The sequence below is a fragment of the Pelophylax lessonae genome (assembly GCF_965119305.1).
Source record: "Pelophylax lessonae genome assembly, chromosome: 1".
In the NCBI taxonomy this organism is placed as follows: Eukaryota; Metazoa; Chordata; class Amphibia; order Anura; family Ranidae; genus Pelophylax; species Pelophylax lessonae.
In genome coordinates, this window is record NC_138768.1 from 230,801,254 (window position 1) to 230,820,571 (window position 19,318).

The following is a 19,318-nucleotide window of genomic DNA, read 5'->3' on the forward strand; positions in this document are numbered from 1 at the left end:
CTGCAGAATTCATCCAGCTGATTCTGTCTTCGGTCACATCATCAATAAACACCAATGACCCAGTGCCACTGGAAGCCATGCATGCCCATGCCATCACACTGCCTCCACCATGTTTTACAGATGATGTGTGCTTTGGATCATGAGCTGTTCCAAGCCTTCTCCACGGTTTTTTTCTTTCCCTCATTCTGGTACAGATTAATCTTAGTTTCAGCCGTCCAAAGAATGCTTTTCCAGAACTGGTCTGGCTTTTTTAGATGTTTTTTGGCAAAGTCTGATCTGGCTTTTCTATTCTTCAGGCTTATGAAAGGTTTGCACCTTGTGGTAAACCCTCTGTGTTTGCTCATGTGAAGTCTTCTCTTGATTGTAGACCTTGACAATGATACCCCCACCTCCTGGAGAGTGTCCTTTACTTGTCTGGATGTTGTAAATGGGGTTTTCTTTACCATAGAGAGGATCCTGCGATCATCCATCACTGTTGTCTTCTGTGGACGTCCAGACCTTTTTAAAGAGGAAGTAAACCCTCCTCTGTAACTTGTACCTATAGGTAAGCCTATGATAAGGCTTACCTATAGGTACTGTAAATATCTCCTAAACATGTACCGTTTAGGAGATATTTACCTTACATGCAGCCAGTGATGTCACTGGCGCATGCACTCTGAAGGAGCGGTCGCTCGTGCCGTTCCTTCAGAGCTCCGCGCCATGACCGTCGGCTCCTGCGCGCGTGCGCGGGAGTGATGTCACTGCGGCTCCGGCCAATCAGATGGCCGGATGCCGCGATCCCGGAAGATCATGTCGCCCGTCATACAGGTAGGCGGACGGCACGGCGGGGGCTCGTTCTAAGGTAAGTATTTCATAATGAGCTGGTATGCGATGCATACTAGCTCATTATGTGTTTCTCTTGCAGGTTGCAAAAAGAAAAAAAAAATGTTTTGGGAGTTTACAACCTCTTTAAGTTGCTAAGCTCACCAGTGCATTCTTCTTTCCTCAGAATGTACCAAACTGTTGATTTGGCCACTCATAGTGTTGCTGCTTGCTCTCTGATGGATTTGTTTTGTTTTTGAAGCCTTACAATGGTCTGTTTCACTTGCATGGACAGCTCCTTTGAACACATGATGTACAGTAGGTTCACAGAAATAGATTCCAAATGCAAATACTGCACTTAGAATCAACTCTAGACCTTTTACCTGCTTAATTGATGAAGAACTAATGAAGGAGTAGCCCACACCTGGCCATGAAACAGCTTTTGATCCAATTGTCCAATTACTATTGGTCCCTTGAAAAAGAGGGGATGGCTATTCTTAAGAGCTGTAATTCCTAAACCCTTCCTCTGATTTTGATGTACATACCCTCAAATAAACCTGAGAGTGTGCACTTTCAGTCCATATCCATTATATAACTATAGCTTGAAAACCTTTTGGTAAATACTGGGGGAAAAAATTGTGCCTATGTCCAAATATATATGAACCTAACTGTAGATTTTTAGGGAGACCTCATTTAGAATACTGTGTCCCGTTCTGGAGACCTCACTTACAGAAAGATATTGATAAAACAGAATGAGTCCAGAGACGGGAAACAAAAATGGTGAAAGGTTTTGGGGCTAAGACTTATCGAAAACGCCTTCAGGAATTTAATATGTACAGTGGCAAAAAAAAAATATTTAGTTATTAGTTTGCCCACTTACAAAGAAATGAAGGGTCTATAATTGGTATCATAGGAGTATTTTAAATGACAGAGACAGAATATCAACCAAAAATCCAGAAAAAAACACATAAAACAAATGTTATAAGTTGAGTTGCACTTCAGTGAATAAAATAAGTATTTGATCTCCACGCAAAACATGACTTAGTGCTTGGTGGAGAAACCCTTGTTGGCAAGCACAGAGGTAAGACGTTTCTTTTAGTTACAAGGTTTATCCATATCTCAGGAGGGATTTTGGTTCAATCTATTTTACAGATCTCTAAATCCTTAAGGTTTCTTGGCTTTCACTTGGCAACTCGAAGTTTCAGCTCCCTCCATACATTTTCTATAAGATTAAAGTCTGGAGATTGGCTAGGCCACTCCATGGCCCTAATGCGCTTCTTCTTGAGCCACTCTTTTGTTGCCTTGGCAGTATATTTTGAGTCCTTGTCAAGCACTGAAAGACCCATCGACGACTTATCTTCAGTGTCCTGGCTGAGGGAAGAAGGTTCTCATCCAAGATTTTACAATACATGGCCCCGTCAACAAATATGATAACAATTATAGACCATTCATTTCTTTGTAAGTTGGCAAACTTACAAAATCTGCAGGGAACCAAATAATTATTTTTCCCACTGTACAGTCTGGAGGAAATAGGGGGAAAGGGGAGACCTGCATGAAACCTTTAAATTAGGGATGCACCGAAATGAAAATTTTGGGCCGAAACCAAAACCGAAAATGCAGGATGCCATTGGCCGAAAACCGAAACCGAAAATGACTTTTTCCCCCAAATAATTTTAAAATAGATAAAAGAGGGGCATACACCAAAAAACAGGCAGCGACGTACACCTGTCGCTGCCACCCTGTCACAGTATATGTACTGTGACGGGTTGGCAATAGGTTAATTTAATTACCAATGGTATTTGTATTATGCAGCATGAGCGGCCGCTAATATCTGTCACTATGTGAGCCTTCACTTCTCTTCAATTCCCTGACAGTCCGGGCGGGGTGAGCGGCCGCTAATAGATAGAACTATGTGATCCTTCCTGTCAGCTCAGCGGGACTGTGACTGTGTGTGAATGAGATCTGACCTGACCTGACACCGGGCGGGGGGGTGGGGGGAGCGGCCGCTAATAGCTGTAACTATGTGAGAGCTTCACTTCCTTGTCAGGCATGTATCTCCGCTGACAAGGAAGTGAAGCTCTCACATAGTTATAGTTATTAGCGGCCGCTCCCCCCGCCCCCCCGCCCGGTGTCAGGTCAGGTCAGATCTCATTCACACACAGTCACAGTCCCGCTGAGCTGACAGGAAGGATCACATAGTTCTATCTATTAGCGGCCGCTCGCCCCGCCCTCCTGCCTGGTATGTCCCTTCATTAATGTAGAGATCATAGTAGTAGGGACGTCATTGAGAGGCGGGCGGCCGGCCAGAGGCGAGACTTTTAAAACCTGCCCTGCGCTCCGCTGCGCCCTCCTCCTTCCTCACGGCGGCCATATTAATTTCAGCACTGTTAGCCCTTTATCGGCCGAAATGCGAGAGGCTCATTTTCGGCCGATAACTTCGGTGGCTGAAATTTCGGTGCATCCCTACTTTAAATACATCAAGGGGGTGAATAAAGTTCAGGAGGGCCGTTTTTTCAAAATGAAACCAAAATCAAGAACACAAGGACATGACCTCAAACTAACTGAAGTAAAGTTAAAAACTAATTTTATAAAGTATTATTTTACTGAAAGGGTAGTTGATTCTTGGAATAAACTACCAGCAGAGATAGTGAGACAGTCAACGGTAAATGGCTTCAAACATGCTTGGGACAAACATAGATCTATTCTCAGACACTGAAATCATAAAGACAAAAAAACAAAAACTCGATGGACTACTAGGTCTCCTTCTGCCGTTACTTTTCTAGATTTCTAATCTTATTTTACTATGAAGTGCAACTCTCATCTAGTGCAGACTTTTTAAGCGGTTACAGGAAAGTTTTTTTCTTCTTTGGGCAAAGATTTAAGCAATTTAACCCACAATTTAACATGGTTTATTCCAATCCTGTACCTTTTAGTGGATGGCTTGACATGTTACAAGAAATATAAAAATTACAGCTCTAACAGCAGGATCAACAGGTAAAAAAATTATATCACAGAAATGTTAATGTGACAAACTATATCATATTATTATCTTTTTAGAGAGTTCACATGTATTCTAGATTCGCCCACAAAATAGAGTTGATGAAATAGCCAACCTTATTAGATATTCTAGTACCTGCTGCTATTACACAATATATTATGGACTATGTACAATATAAATGCTCCCATTTTATGTTAAAGTACACATTTGATTTTATATATCTACTTTATGAACAAAAAGCTTAATATGTCTTTCAGGCCAGCCTTAGTTTCCCTGGACCTCAGTTTTAATGACCTCACAGATCTTTTCGACCTGATTTCCAGACTGTGCACCCTTCATAAGTTGCGTATCCTGGTATTGCAGGGTAATCCTCTGACCTTCATTCCTGCCTATCGAGGCTATACTATAGACAGTTTAAAAAAGCTGTGTGTATTGGATGATATTTCAATACTGCCCGATGAAAAACACAAGTATGATGGACTATGCAAGCAGAAAGGTGAGGATGGGTTACTATGTTATAAACTAGGGCCACTATTACATTTGAGGCACCATAATGTGGCGCAGCATACTTTTAGTGTAATAGCTTACACACTTTCCAGGGCCACGTGAGCCCTCACATTTCTTGTATAAATATGAATTTCCTGAATTACTGTACAATATTATTATTTTTTCTATTTGTCACATTTTGGGGGCTTTGGAGTTAGTCCTTAAAACTTTTGAAGGCCACACGTAATATTAGACCTTAGCAAGTAGTATTAGTGCCTAAAACACAATGCACGATGTGAACCGGTCCTAAAACACCAGCAATGCATTGTTGAAGCCACTAGATCCGGAGTCGGCAACCCGTCGATCGCGGGAAGCCAGCAGGTAGATCACAAACAGGGCTGTACTGATTCTTCCCCCAGCCTCTACTGCTCTCCTTTTAATATCAGAGTGGAGTGAGAGGCAAAACAGTGCTGAATGAAGGGCTGGAGCTGCTTTACTTAACTTTGTTGTCTTAGCAACCAATGATCAGCTAGTTAACATGAAAAGTTACTTGAGGAAGCCCCTTCTCCTGCTCCTGCCCTCCATCGAGCACTGTGCTGCCTCTCACTCTGCTCTGATGTACAGCCGGTGTAAGCTAACTACATGATGTACAGCCGGTGTAAGCTAACTACATACTGCTTTGAATATTAAATGTGCGGGGGGACAGGAGACACTACTGTGTGTGGGGGGTGGCAGTGGACATTACTGGGGAAGGGGGTGGTGTGAAAGGAGCAGAGGAAACCACTGCGGGGGGGGGGAGGCAGAGGATATTACTGTGAGGGGGAGTGACTTGAAGGGGGGAAAATACACTACTGTGACACACAGGGCTGCTGATAGAAATCGCAGGGCCCCATACAGACTACCTCACAGGGCCCCCCCAAGAAAATATTAAAGATATATTTAGCTAAAATTACAACAAAATCACTATTAGCAGACACAAATTCAACATAATTTACATAATTATTGCCAAATCTAAAAGAAAAAAATGAGTTAATAAATAAAAATGAAGATGAGGTGAAAAAAATATATAGGCTAGGCAGTTGGAACTCCGGGATCAGAGAGAGAGAGGGAGAGAAACAAAGTTAGAGATAACAAACTCAGGAACAGAGCTAACATTAGAGCCAGGGCTGGAAGGGGGGCCCACACAGGGAGGGGGATTAGTGAGGGACAACTGTCTCTTTCTCAGCTGATAAAAGCTGGCAGCAAGGAGAGGAACAGAGATCAGCTTTCAGGTGCTAGAGGAAGATTTCTGTATTTGTTGTTCATCACTAATCCCCCTCCCTGTGTGGGCCCCCCTGTGTGCTCAGGCCCCCTACAAGAGGACTGGTGGTCCCCCCCTATCAGCGGCCCTGGTGACACACTGTGTTCTTCATGCCATCCTTTTATTGGGGTGACGGCAATGAACCCTTCCTTCCCCGAGTATCTTTGATTGTCTCCATGTTGCTCACGTAGATCTCATTCTCTGAAAGATTGCCTACCCCTACACTAAATGAATGTGAACCACTAGAGTTGAACATCAACATTGCAACTATATCAGCATTATTGCCCAACATATTGTATAGAGTAGCAGACATTTCCCTTATCAAGTTTACGGGGACTGTCAAAGTAGCCATGGATGTCTGCAGCCATCATCAGCTAAGCACTACTTAAATGATATATAGGTATAATTTTCCATGACGCTTTAGGCCTCATGAAAGGGCCACTGGTACCCATACTACATGAAGGAGGCATTTGTTTTGATGTCTGCATCCCCGCTGCATGCAGGCAGCCTTGGAAAGTGGATGCAGATATACAGTGGCTGCATAGATACAGCTGCATGTCAAAGTTAGACAGCCATGCAGGGGTGCATGGCCCCAAGTGCAGACAGTGCTGGAATGTTCACAGTTATGGAAGACGGACTCACAGGGCAGTATCCAGCAGGCATGAGGAAGCACTTTAGCAGCGCAAACTCCAGCAGCAATAAATAGGTCCCAGTGCTAATGAATTGGCGATAAAGTGTTCACATGCAATAGATTAAATATATACATGCATAATTAATGACATAAATGGAGGCTGTGACAATTAAAGGAGCCTAAACTACACTTTGGCTGTATTCATCACTGGATTGATATTTGCACTCTTCACATATATTTGGACTGGTTTTTGCACACTTTTTTTATATATATGCTTTTTTCACCTTATATTTGTGCATTTTGAACTGAATTTATAATATTCTTAATTTTTTTCATCAATTATATTAATTATGTAGGTATCTATTTCATTTATTGCACTTGAGCACTTTACCACAAATTAATTAACACTGGGATTAATTTATTGTTGAATGTATAACATTCTCCATTTTTTTCATTAATAACATTAATTATGCATGCATATATTTCATTTATTGCATGTGAACACTTTATCACCAATTTATTAGCACTCTGATCAATTTATTGCTGGTGGAGTTTGCGCTGCTAAATTGCACTTTGCAATTTATTTTATGGTCTGCTACCCTTAGGTGTTTTTGAAGCAGCAGCAGTTCTCCTTTTTGTATTATATAATTTAGTTTGGCGCAAGTGTTTTTTTTTACCTTAGCATGAGGAAGCACTGTAGAGAAGATTTTTAACAGAAGCAGCAATCTGCAAGTAATGGGATAAACACCATTACACATAACTAATATGCATGGTGCTGTATCCCCTCCCCCACCCAAAAAAAAAAAAAAGACAAATACTCCGCTTTAAAACCCCCAAATCTTATATATTTTCTGAAAGCAGGGACCCTGGAGCATAAAATGGTCCATGGGAAAACTGACAGTTGGCTGAGAAAGTACACACACAGACTCCTGGCTGCTGTAGCAGACAGGAATGTGTATAAATGCTGCCTCTGCCACTGTTAGCCTTACGCTGAGGGCAGTGAAAGGGTTAAAGTACACCTGTTTTATGGAGGCTGCTATTGCTGACCTCTCATTTTGAAAATGTTAGTAACCTGGCTGCAATTTTGTCTCTTTGGCTCCAACACTTTCTTTGTCACTGGCTCATAACAAGTAAAAGAATAAGGAATTATGATACTTTTTTTTACACCCAAAGCTTGCTTGTTCCTGGTCTGTGAGTCCAAATATTGAAGTTAAATACAGTCAGGAAACCAGCATTTCGAGAATGAGGACAGCAATGACAGTCTCAAGACTCGTTCATGAAAGATGTACCTAGTCTGGTATACAGTACCTAACAAAAGTGAGTACAACCCTCACATTTTAATGTGACAACACTGAAGAAATGACACTTTGCTACAATGTAAAGTAGTGAATGTACAGCTTGTATAACAGTGTAAATTTGCTGTCCCCTCAAAATAACTCAACACACAGCCATTATTGTCTAAACCGCTGGCATCAAAAGTGAGTACACCCCTAAGTGAAAATGTCAAATTGGGCCCAATTAGCCATTTTCCCTCCTCTGTGTCATGTGACTTGTTGGTGTTACAAGGTCTCAGGTGTAAATGGGGAGCAGGTGTGTTAAATTTGGTGTTATCGCTCTCACTCTCCCATACTGGTCACTGGAAGATCAACATGACACCTTATGGCAAAGAACTCTCTAAAGGATCTGAAAAAAAAGAATTGTTGCTCTACATAAAAATGGCCTAGGCTATAAGAAGATTGCCAAGACCGTGAAACTGAGCTGTAGCATGGTGGCCAAGACCAAACAGTGGTTCAACAGGGCAAGTTCTACTCAGAACAGGCCTTGCCATGGTCGACCAAAGAACTTGAGTGCATGTGCTCAACTTCATATCCAGAGGTTGTCTTTGGGGAAACAGACGTATGAGTGCTGCCAGCATTGCTGCAGAGGTTGAAGGGGTGGGGGGTCAGCCTGTCAGTGCTCAGACCATACGCTGCACACTGCATCAAATTGATCTGCATGGCTGTCATCCCAGAAGGAAGCCTCTCCTAAAGATGATGCACAAGAAAGCATGCAAACAGTTTGCTGAAGACAAAAAGACTAAGGACATGGATTATTGGAACCATGTCCAGTGGTCTGATGAGACCAAGATAAATTTATTTGGTTCATATGTTGTCAAGTGTGTGTGGCCGCAACCAGGTGAGGAGTACAAAGACAAGTGTGTCTTGCCTACAGTCAAGAATGGTGGTGGGAGTGTCATGGTCTGGGGCTGCATGAGTGCTGCCGGGACTGGGGAGCTACAGTCCATTGAGGGAACCATCATTGCCAACATGAACTGTGACATGCTGAAGCAGAGCATGATCCCCTCCCTTTGGAGACTGGACCGCAGGGCAATATTCTAACATGATAAAGACCCCAAACACACCTCCAAGATGACCACTGCCTTGCTAAAGAAGCTAAGGGTAAAGGAGATGGACTGACCAAGCATGTCTCCAGACCTAAACCCTATTGAGCATCTGTGGGGCATCCACAAACGAAAGGTGAAGGAACGCAAGGTTTCTAACATCCTTCAGCTCGCCATGGAGGAGTGGAAGAGGACTGGTGAACTCCATGCCCAAGAGCGTTAAGGCGGTGCTGTAAAATAATGGGGGCCACACAAAATATTGACACTTTGGGCCCAATTGGTACTTTTGTACTTAGGGGTGTACTCACTTTTGTTGCCAGCGGTTTAGACATTAACCTCCCTGGCGGTATGATTCTTTCAGATTTTAGGTGCTGAAAGCGGTACCATTATTTTGCATGTAATTCTTAAGAACGAGCAGCCCAAACCAACTATTTACATATGATTTTTTTTTTTACTGTGCGTTCTTCTTTATAAAATGTCGGGTATGATAAAGTTTAAAACACAAAATCATAAATTATAATATAATAAATAACTATAAATAAGTTAAAGTATGTATGTATGTATGTGTGTGTGTATATATATATATATATATATATATATATTTAAAAAAAAAATATATATATATATATATATATACGTATACATATATTTTATATATATATATATATATATATACACGCACGTATACATATATTTTATATATATATATATATACAGTGCCTTGCGAAAGTATTCGGCCCCCTTGAACTTTTCGACCTTTTGCCACATTTCAGGCTTCAAACATAAAGATATAAAACTGTAATTTTTTTGTGAAGAATCAACAACAAGTGGGACACAATCATGAAGTGGAACGAAATTTATTGGATATTTCAAACTTTTTTAACAAATAAAAAACTGAAAAATTGGGCGTGCAAAATTATTCAGCCCTCTTAAGTTAATACTTTGTAGCGCCACCTTTTGCTGCAATTACAGCTGTAAGTAGCTTGGGGTATGTCTCTATCAGTTTTGCACATAGAGAGACTTCAATTTTTGCCCATTCCACCTTGCAAAACAGCTCGAGCTCAGTGAGGTTGGATGGAGAGCATTTGTGAACAGCAGTTTTCAGTTCTTTCCACAGATTCTCGATTGGATTCAGGTCTGGACTTTGACTTGGCCATTCTAACACCTGGATATGTTTATTTGTGAACCATTCCATTGTAGATTTTGCTTCATGTTTTGGATCATTGTCTTGTTGGAAGACAAATCTCCGTCTCAGTCTCAGGTCTTTTGCAGACTCCATCAGATTTTCTTCCAGAATGGTCCTGTATTTGGCTCCATCCATCTTCCTATCAATTTTAACCATCTTCCTTGTCCCTGCTGAAGAAAAGCAGGCCCAAACCATGATGCTGCCACCACCATGTTTGACAGTGGGGATGTTGTGTTCAGGGTGATGAGCTGTGTTGCTTTTACACCAAACATAACGTTTTGCATTGTTGCCAAAAAGTTCGATTTTGGTTTCATCTGACCAGAGCACCTTCTTCCACATGTTTGGTGTGTCTTCCAGGTGGCTTGTGGCAAACTTTAAACGACACTTTTTATGGATATCTTTAAGAAATGGCTTTTTTCTTGCCACTCTTCCATAAAGGCCAGATTTGTGCAGTATACGACTGATTGTTGTCCTATGGACAGAGTCTCCCACCTCAGCTGTAGATCTCTGCAGTTCATCCAGAGTGATCATGGGCCTCTTGGCTGCATCTCTGATAAGTCTTCTCCTTGTATGAGCTGAAAGTTTAGAGGGACGGCCAGGTCTTCGTAGATTTGCAGTGGTCTGATACTCCTTCCATTTCAATATTATCGCTTACACAGTGCTCCTTGGGAATTTTAAAGCTTGGGAAATCGTTTTGTATCCAAATCCGGCTTTATGTTTCAATGTTTTTATTGAAGTTTTGGAAAGAAAGTTTTAACAGTGCACAAGGAGCCAACATGGCTCAATTACTTCTTATGTATACAGTAAGTATCTCAGAAAACAGGAAATACAATGGTGCCAATGCAAAAAAAAACACAAAATCAAAAATGAGTAGTCAATAAGACTGTAACCTAAAATGTAAACTGAAGTTAGGCATCCAACCATCAGTGTGGAAGCATAGCGACACATGGACAGACAGTGCCCCCGCCATTACACACTACAGGACCGACGGTCCGGGTCCGACCCCCCAATGGCGCCCCTACGGGAACTTACTGCGCCCTTCTGGAGGGGACGAGCCCCAACCCCGACCCCAATACCAAGCCCTCCACTAGTGGGGGGGCACAGCCTGTCGTCCGTGTACTGTCAGAAAATACCAGGAAAAAAGAGAAAAGGGAAAAAAAAAAAAAAAAAAGGAGGGACCAGACTGGGGGAAAAGGAGGAAACAGCGGGGGAGGGCAGCAGGAATGGAAGAGTGAGAGAAAGGGAAGAAACATCAGCGGCTATTGAAAAAGTAGAGGGTCGAGGGTCGACACCCAGGCCCCGTCCACCCCACCGGGGGAAATTCCCCCAACAACAACTCGTCCAAGGCTACCAAGGCGCCCGACCACCCCTATGAGGGGCCCGCCAGGTACCTTATCCAGGGGTCCCAAGTTTTATCAAACATTCGCATCCTATCATTCAAAATTGCCACCATCCGTTCGTTCAACATGATCCAGGTCAGTTTGGCTTTCAAGAGCTCAAATGGCACCACGGGGGTTCGCCACGAGCGGGCTATGGCTATTTTAGCGGCTGTGAACACAAAGGCAATGAGGCGCTTAGCGGGTTTAGTTGCCCCCTCCACTGGTTTACCCAAAAAGGCATTTTGGGGGTCCTTCGTCAAGTTGACTTGAGTCAAGGAGTAAACAAAATTGTAGACTCTGATCCAAAAGCGGCGGACTTTCGGGCAAGTCCACCACGTGTGGAGCACCGTGCCCGCCTGGCCACATCCCCGAAAGCAATTGGGGGATGCAGTAGTCACCGCCGCTGCCAACCTGACCGGAACCATGTACCAACGCAAAAACACCTTAAAGTTTGCTTCTATCAGGGAAGTATTAAGTATGGATCTAGAGTTAAACTGTGCTAAAGTATTCCATTCCGCCCTGTCCAGAGACTCTCCCAGTAGCGAAAGTACTCCCCCTCAGGGAGGGAATACTTCTCCTGCAGTTCGGACCTGGTAAATAGTCCCCGGTGGTCGCATAAATCTGCCAACCTGAGAAGCCCCTTGTTCGTCCACCAGTCAAACATTGCCGGGGTTAGACCCGGCGGAAACAAAGGGTTGCCCAGTAGGGGTGCTAGCGGAGCATGGAGGGACTTAAAGGAGTGCCTGCCCGACAGCCTATCCCAAACCCCCAGGGAGAGTGAGAGGGCAGGACAGAGCACCCCCGGTCTGTCCCTAGCTCTTAACCACAACGCGTGGTGGACCGGAACCCCCAAGTGGGCCGCTTCCATGTGCATCCAAATCGGGAGAGGGTCCCGGGAGTGGAAGCGTACCAGTTGGGCCAATTGAGCTGCATGGTAATATTTGCTCAGTTCCGGGACCCCTAGTCCCCCTCTGAGTTTAGGGGTAAAAAGAGTCCGCCTATTGACTCTGGGCCTTTTGTCCCCCCATATAAACCCGATGACCGACCCCTGAAAATCTTTAAGATCAGTCATATTAAGCATTATGGGTAGAGTGCGAAACAGATACAACAATCTAGGCAATATGTTCATTTTCACCGAATTCAACCTACCGAACCATGACGGGGGGCTAGCAGACCAAGTTGCAAGATCTTCCCGTAGTTTTTTGTATAAAGGTGGGTAGTTACATGCATAAAGGGTAGTTATTGAGGCCGTGAGATGAATTCCAAGGTATGGCAGTGACCTTTCTTGCCAGGCAAATGGAAAGTTGTCCCTGAGGGCAGACAGGGTAGTATCATCTAGTGTTAGGTTTAAAGCCCGAGATTTGGAGGGGTTTATTTGGAGACCTGAGATGGACGCAAACTCCGCCATGTCCTTAAGTAAATTGGGGATAGAAATCAGTGGGGCAGAAATGTACATCAAGATGTCGTCCGCAAACAGGGCGCACTTATGCTCCACCCCCCCACATTGTATGCCCTTAATGTCTGGGTTGGATCGCAATTTAATGGCTAATGGTTCCAGGGCTAAGATAAATAAGAGCGGGGATAAAGGACACCCCTGTCTAGTGCCCCTCCTAATGTTCAGGAAAGGGGATCCGTAACCCTTAATGGACAATTTCGCGACTGGGTCACTATACATCGTACGGACGAGAGATAAAAAGCGTTGTCCAAAGCCAAAGCGCTCCAGTGTCTGTAAAAGATATTCCCAGGACAGGGAATCAAAGGCCTTGTAAATATCGAGGGATAGTAGCATGCCCTTTCTGGGGCCTACGTTATCCCAGTTAGATTGGAGGGCTGAAATCACGTCTATCGCACGCCGGGTCTGGTCGGGCGCCTGTCGGCCCTGCACAAAGCCGGCCTGGTCAGGATGTATATATTCCGCCAAAAAAGTGTTGAGCCTAGTTGCCAGCACCTTCGCCATAATTTTAAGGTCGACATTGATAAGCGATATCGGCCTGTAATTGAGACAGTCCCCATGGTCTTTGCCCGGTTTCGGCAGCACATGGATATACGCGTTATTTTCATATGTTGGGATGGGGGGTTCCCATTCTAATAGAATTAAAGTAGGAGCAAAGATGGGGGGTCAGGGTCTCGTGAAACTTTTTATAATAATGGCCAGAGAAACCGTCCGGTCCCGGCGCTTTATTAGGGTTGATGGATTTAATTGCTGCCAATATTTCTGTGGTAGAGAACTCCCTATCCATAATCTCCATGTGGGGGGAGGAAAGGCTAGGGAGGGAGATGTCCTGGAAAAAGGCCGTTACCGCGGACTGTCTGAGCGGCTGCGGTTGGGAATAAAGCTTAGTGTAAAAGTGATAAAATTCGTTGACCACCAATTTGTGGTCCTGTGACCGGAGACCAGACCGAAGCCTCAGTTTTGGTAGCGCCGGGGAATAGAGTCTCGGGGCCAGCTTGCGAGCCAAAAGTGTGTGGTTTATCGCCCAGTGTGTAATAGCGATTTCTCGACCAGCGAATGGACTTTTCCGCTTTGGTGGTCAAGCTAAAATTAAGGGCCACCCGTGCCGCGTCAATTTTGTGTCTGATATCCACCCCAGGATTGCTCTTCTGCTCCCTTAGGAGGTCCCTCAGCTCCGCATCCTGACGCAGTATCTCCCTGTCGCGTTCCCTCTTTTTCCGGGAGGCAATCTGGATTAGCTTGCCTCTAATCGTCGCTTTATGCGCCGCCCATACTATGGCCGGGGATGTATCAGTCGATGGGTTGTCCAGAAAATATTGATGTAAGCAATCGGTCACTTCCTTAAGTATAAGGGGGTCATTCAGTAGGGAGGCATTGAGCCTCCAGGAGGAAAATTTAGGTTTAGTCCACAAGTCAGAGACGGTCATCACTACTGGGGAGTGGTCAGACCACGGGGTGGGGATGATTCGTGTCTTTAGTACAAACGGAAGGAGAGCCGACAATGCAAAGAGGTGGTCTATTCGGGCATACGTCTTATGCGCATGAGAGTAGTGGGTGAAATTGCGCGTCGTGGGATGATCATTCCTCCTCGCATCCACCAAGCCTGTGGAGTGCAATAATCTAGCTAATTTAACCCCCAGACGCGGGGCATGTTTCAGAGAGGCTCGCACGGCATCCGACCTATCCATGACCTGGTCCAAGGGGACATTACTGTCACCCCCAAACACTACATGTCCCGTCGCGCGCGCAAATCCGGCTTTAAACTTCTCCACAACAGTATCTTGGACCTGCCTGGTGTGTTCCTTGTTCTTCATGATGCTCTCTGCGCTTTAAACGGACCTCTGAGACTATCACAGTGCAGGTGCATTTATACAGAGACTTGATTACACACAGGTGGATTCTATTTATCATCATTAGTCATTTAGGTCAACATTGGATCATTCAGAGATCCTCACTGAACTTCTGGAGAGAGTTTGCTGCACTGAAAGTAAAGGGGCTGAATAATTTTGCACGCCCAATTTTTCAGTCTTTTATTTGTTAACAAAGTTTAAAATATCCAATAAATTTCGTTCCACTTCAGGATCGTGTCCCACTTGTTGTTGATTCTTCACAAAAAATTACAGTTTTATATCTTTATGTTTGAAGCCTGAAATGTGGCAAAAGGTCGAAAAGTTCAAGGGGGCCGAATACTTTCGCAAGGCACTGTATATACATATATTATATATATATATATATATATATTACACTTCCACCTGGGTTAGACAAATCACCAATTACTATAGGGTGTCGGCTGCAGAGGTAGCCAGAACTGTCTAAGGAAGTTGAAAGGCCTTCAGCTGTTCGGAATGAGGAAGTTAAGGCCTCTATAATTTGTCCAAAGGAAGTCCTATTGCTTGCTGCCTCCTGTCGCCGTGTGGGCTGGGAGAGGAGGACAGACAGATGTGTGCCTCCCGACGCTGAGGAAGCATGGGAGAAGGATTGCTGCCTCCGGAAGCTGTCTCCTGAAGCCGTGTGGGCTGGGAGAAGGAGGACAGTCAGATGAGTGCCTCCCGACAAGCTGTGTGGGCATGGGAGAAGACCCCCTGAAGTGATGTGTGCTAAGGAGGGTAACCAGTTGTGAAGACTTCTCAAGGTAAATAAACAAACTATTTCTATGTGGAAGAAATAAAGGGACATGTTCCATATGAAGAGGAAAAGGGACATGTTCCATATGAAGAGGAAAAGGGACATGTTAAATGAACTGTTTGCCGTGTGAAGAGATAAAACATGGACTATTGAGAGTCTGCTGTATGACCAGCCAAGTCTGCCCAACAGTAGGTTGGGGACAGACTTCATTAGATAGGTTCCAGTATGTGAGAAGGTAGCCGCCCACAGTGGCAAGGATTTATTTTGTTTTATTTTATTTTGGCTGTTTTGAGGCTTGCAATTGTGTGAAGTAAATTGCATTAATAAAACAAAGTGTTGTTTGCAACCACTGCTCGGCTATCTCTCTGTGAAAACGCACCCCCAAAGGGGTCATCCACACCCGCCACCGAGCTAATCCCTCACAATAGATATACGTGTATATCTATATATATATATATATATATATATATATATATATATATATATATACATAAAAAGTAGCAGGAGAGGACACTGGGGGGCAAACTAATGTGAATTTATTTTATTTTGTACTGTATCAGTGTGTTTGGTGTGTTTTACTGTTTTTATTTGCCGCCGGTTCCACCCCCCTGCGAGCGTCACGTTGCAGGAGACGGAAGCCGGGGCACAGAGCATCGGGAGGAAGATCCGGCCGCCGCACACTGCCGGGATACATCGCTGGATCCCGGGGACAAGGTGAGTACCCTCTCTTACAGGATCCAGCAATCTCCCTAGCGGTACCCCAAGTGTGGCTCGGGGTTACTGCTTTTGGCACTGAAATTTAACCCCACACTCAGGTATACCGCTAGGAAGGTTAATGGCTGTGTGTTGAGTTATTTTGAGGGGACAGCACATTTACACTGTTATACAAGCTGTACACTCACTACTTTACATTGTAGCAAAGTGTCATTTCTTCAGTGTTGTCACATGAAAAGATATGATAAAATATTTACAAAAATGTGAGGGGTGTACTCACTTTTGTAGGATACCGTAAGTGAGCAGTAGACCTGATAGTAAATATAATCTATTAATTCTGATAGGACACAATTATTGCTATAATTAATTATAATATTGTTTCATTAGATTTAGATGTAAGATATGCTTTAAAAACATGATTTGATACTGCTTTTACAATTTGATTTTATTAGAAAAATAGCTAAAAGTAAAGATGTTTAAGTGCTTCACGCTATTTACATACATACATGTATATTTAACAAAACAGGGCAAAATGTAATGTTAACATGAGCTTTAACGAAACGCAATCTCAAGTTTACTTTAGTGTAAAGAAATCAGTTTAGAATGATATATGATTGATGGTCACAAGTTAGTTCACTTCCTTCCAATACCCACTAAGCTTTTCTTTGTTTTCTGTATTTATTTTTTTATTTACATTCCTTCTGTATAAATGAGGCAAAAAAGAATGTTATTAGCCTATTTCCTATGCTGAGTGAATGTTTTTTATTGATTTAGAACAGAAATGACCACATTTGGTCATTAGATACTGCACACACAGAAATCCCTGCAGTCTTCTTTATCTTCCTATTCCTACAAAATCAAACAATTCGATCTATGAAATAAATATTATTATTAAAAATGTAATGATACTTTGTATGCATTATACAGCGAGACAACCACTGCTGGCAAATGCCTTATATAACATATTACCATTCTCCTTGCAGAGTCTCTGACCAAAAGAGCAAAGTTGTTTGTGCACATTGGAAAAGTGAAAGGAATTCCAAATCCATGCCTTGTCACAGAACCACAGAACGCAAGTGAATATCCCATCATTACATTTAATTACCGTGTTTGCTATGAATTGATTGAGGACCAGGACATAGGAGAGCTACCTGAGTCTCAAGTAGGTTGAATAAATGGTTTTCCAGCCAATGTTATTTTGTTACAGGTGGTGTGATCCCTAATCATAGTTGTAAGTCAGCTTATGTAAGGTGTCATCTCTTGGTGCAGATACAGCGCCTTGAAAAAATATTCATACCCCTTGAAATTTTCCACATTTTGTCATGTTACAATCAAAAAAACGTAAATGTATTTTATTTGGATTTTATGTGATAGACCAACACAAAGTGGCACATAATTGTTAAGTGGAAGGAAAATAATAAATGGTTTTCAACATTGTTTACAAATAAATATCTGAAAAGTGTGTTTTGCATTTGTATTTAGCCTCCTTTAGGCTCGGTTTCCACTAGTGCGGCTACGAAGTCGTGCTACTTCTAGCACGACTTTGTAGCGAAAGTAAACTGCGGCTTCAGTGAAACTTGTCCCTCATATATAGAGGGAAGTCGCACTGAAGACGGCTCAAAAGTAGTGCACGATCTACTTTTGAAGTCGCCGCAACTGAAGCCGCGGCAGTGGAAACGGGCCCCATTGAAAACAATGGGTTTTGACTTGCTGTGCGACTTGACATGTGTCAAGTCGCACCGCAAGTCGCACTAGTGGAAACCGAGCCTTATTCTGATACCCCTAACTAAAATCTAGTGGCACCAATTGCCTTCAGAAGTCACCTAATTCGTAAATGGAGTCTACCTGTGTGTAATTTAATTCTAGTATAAATACAGCTGTTCTGTGAAGCCCTCAGAGGGTTGTTAGAGAACCTCTTTGCACAAACAGCATCATGAAGGCCAAAGTTGTAGAGAAGTTTAAAGCAGGGTTAGGTATAAAAACAATAGCCCAAGCTTTGAACATCTCACAGTCCACTGTTTCATCATCCAAAAATGGAAAGAGTATGGCACAACTGCAAACCTACCAAGACATAGCCGTCCACCCATAGGCGTGCGCACAGGGTGTGCCGGGTGTGCCTGGGCACACCCTAATCACCTAGGGCACATTAGAATTATCGCTCTGTTTGCCAGTGAGGAGATGGGAAAGATCTCCCTCTGACCTGCTCTGCCATAAGAGAAGTGCCACACACTTCTATTTCACTTTGCCAGCAGGGAGAGTAATGTATCGGGGCCATGTACATGTAGGCAAACACATGCATGTGTAATTAAACTTTGGGGTGCACACCCTAATGCAATAGGCTGCGCACACCTATGCGTCCACCTAAACTGACAGGCCAGGCAAGGAGAGTATTAATCAGAAAAGCTATTTTGAAAAGAAGAATGGGCAAAAATGTCACTCTCCTAGATGTGCAAAACTGGAAGAGACATACCCAAAAAGACTTGCAGCTGTAATTGCAGCGAAAGGCGGTTCTACGAAGTATTGACAAAGTATTTAAACCATTTATAATTTTTTCTTCCACTTCACAATTATGTACCACTTTGTGTTGGTCTATCACATAAAATCCCAATAAAACACATTTACATTTTTGGTTGTAACATGACAAAATGTGGAAAATTTCGAAGGGTATGAATACTTTTTCAAGGCACTGTACCAAAATGTCCAGTGTTCAATGCACTACTTGTTTCCAACAGACTAGTCTGGTTTATATTCCATAGAGCTACACCCTATGAAGGTCTTTAGCCACATTTTATGCTAGCCAGACACAAGGGTATTATTAATACAACCACTTTCAGTCAGCTTTCAATAACAAAATGGGCCAAACCCTTTAAAAGCAGCCTACTACCAGCAGTTTTGATGCTTCAAAATTTGGAGGTAGTTTTCCCATACCCATTTACTTGCTTTTAATTTCTATTATAAGTGGTTGAAATTGTCATGGTCATAGGGGTGTAGTTATAAATTTAATTTGCAAAGCAATTCACCCAGTAAAAATGCATGTGTTTTCCTTCTGTAGAAATGAGTCCATGAAACAAATGTTGTTAGCCTATTTTGCTGTGCTTCCTCATATGAATTCCTCCCCTCCAATTGGTGGCACCCAATGTTTTTCAATGATTTAACCTTACTAGCGGTATTCCCGAGTGTGGCTCGGGATTAAATTTCAGTGCCAAAAGCGGTAACCCCCGAGCCACACTCGGGGTACCGCTAGGAAGATCGCTGGATCCTGGTAGAGGAGTTACTTACCTTGTCACCGGGACCCAGCGATGTATCTCCTGCGATGTGACGTTCGCAGGGGGTGGAACCGGTGGAAAATTCAAATGTAAAACACA

At 43.2% G+C, this 19,318-nt stretch overlaps 1 protein-coding gene across 1 annotated transcript in view; it reads left to right on the plus strand.

Moving 5' to 3' along the window:
- The window catches only part of LRRC43 (leucine rich repeat containing 43), a 67,470-nt gene that overhangs the window by 17,545 nt on the left and 30,607 nt on the right, over positions 1–19,318 (plus strand). Inside the window, exons 5-6 of the mRNA XM_082251508.1 lie at positions 4,057–4,295; positions 16,937–17,115. Coding sequence (XP_082107634.1) covers positions 4,057–4,295; positions 16,937–17,115 — 418 coding nt within the window. The remainder of the gene's footprint in view (positions 1–4,056; positions 4,296–16,936; positions 17,116–19,318) is intronic.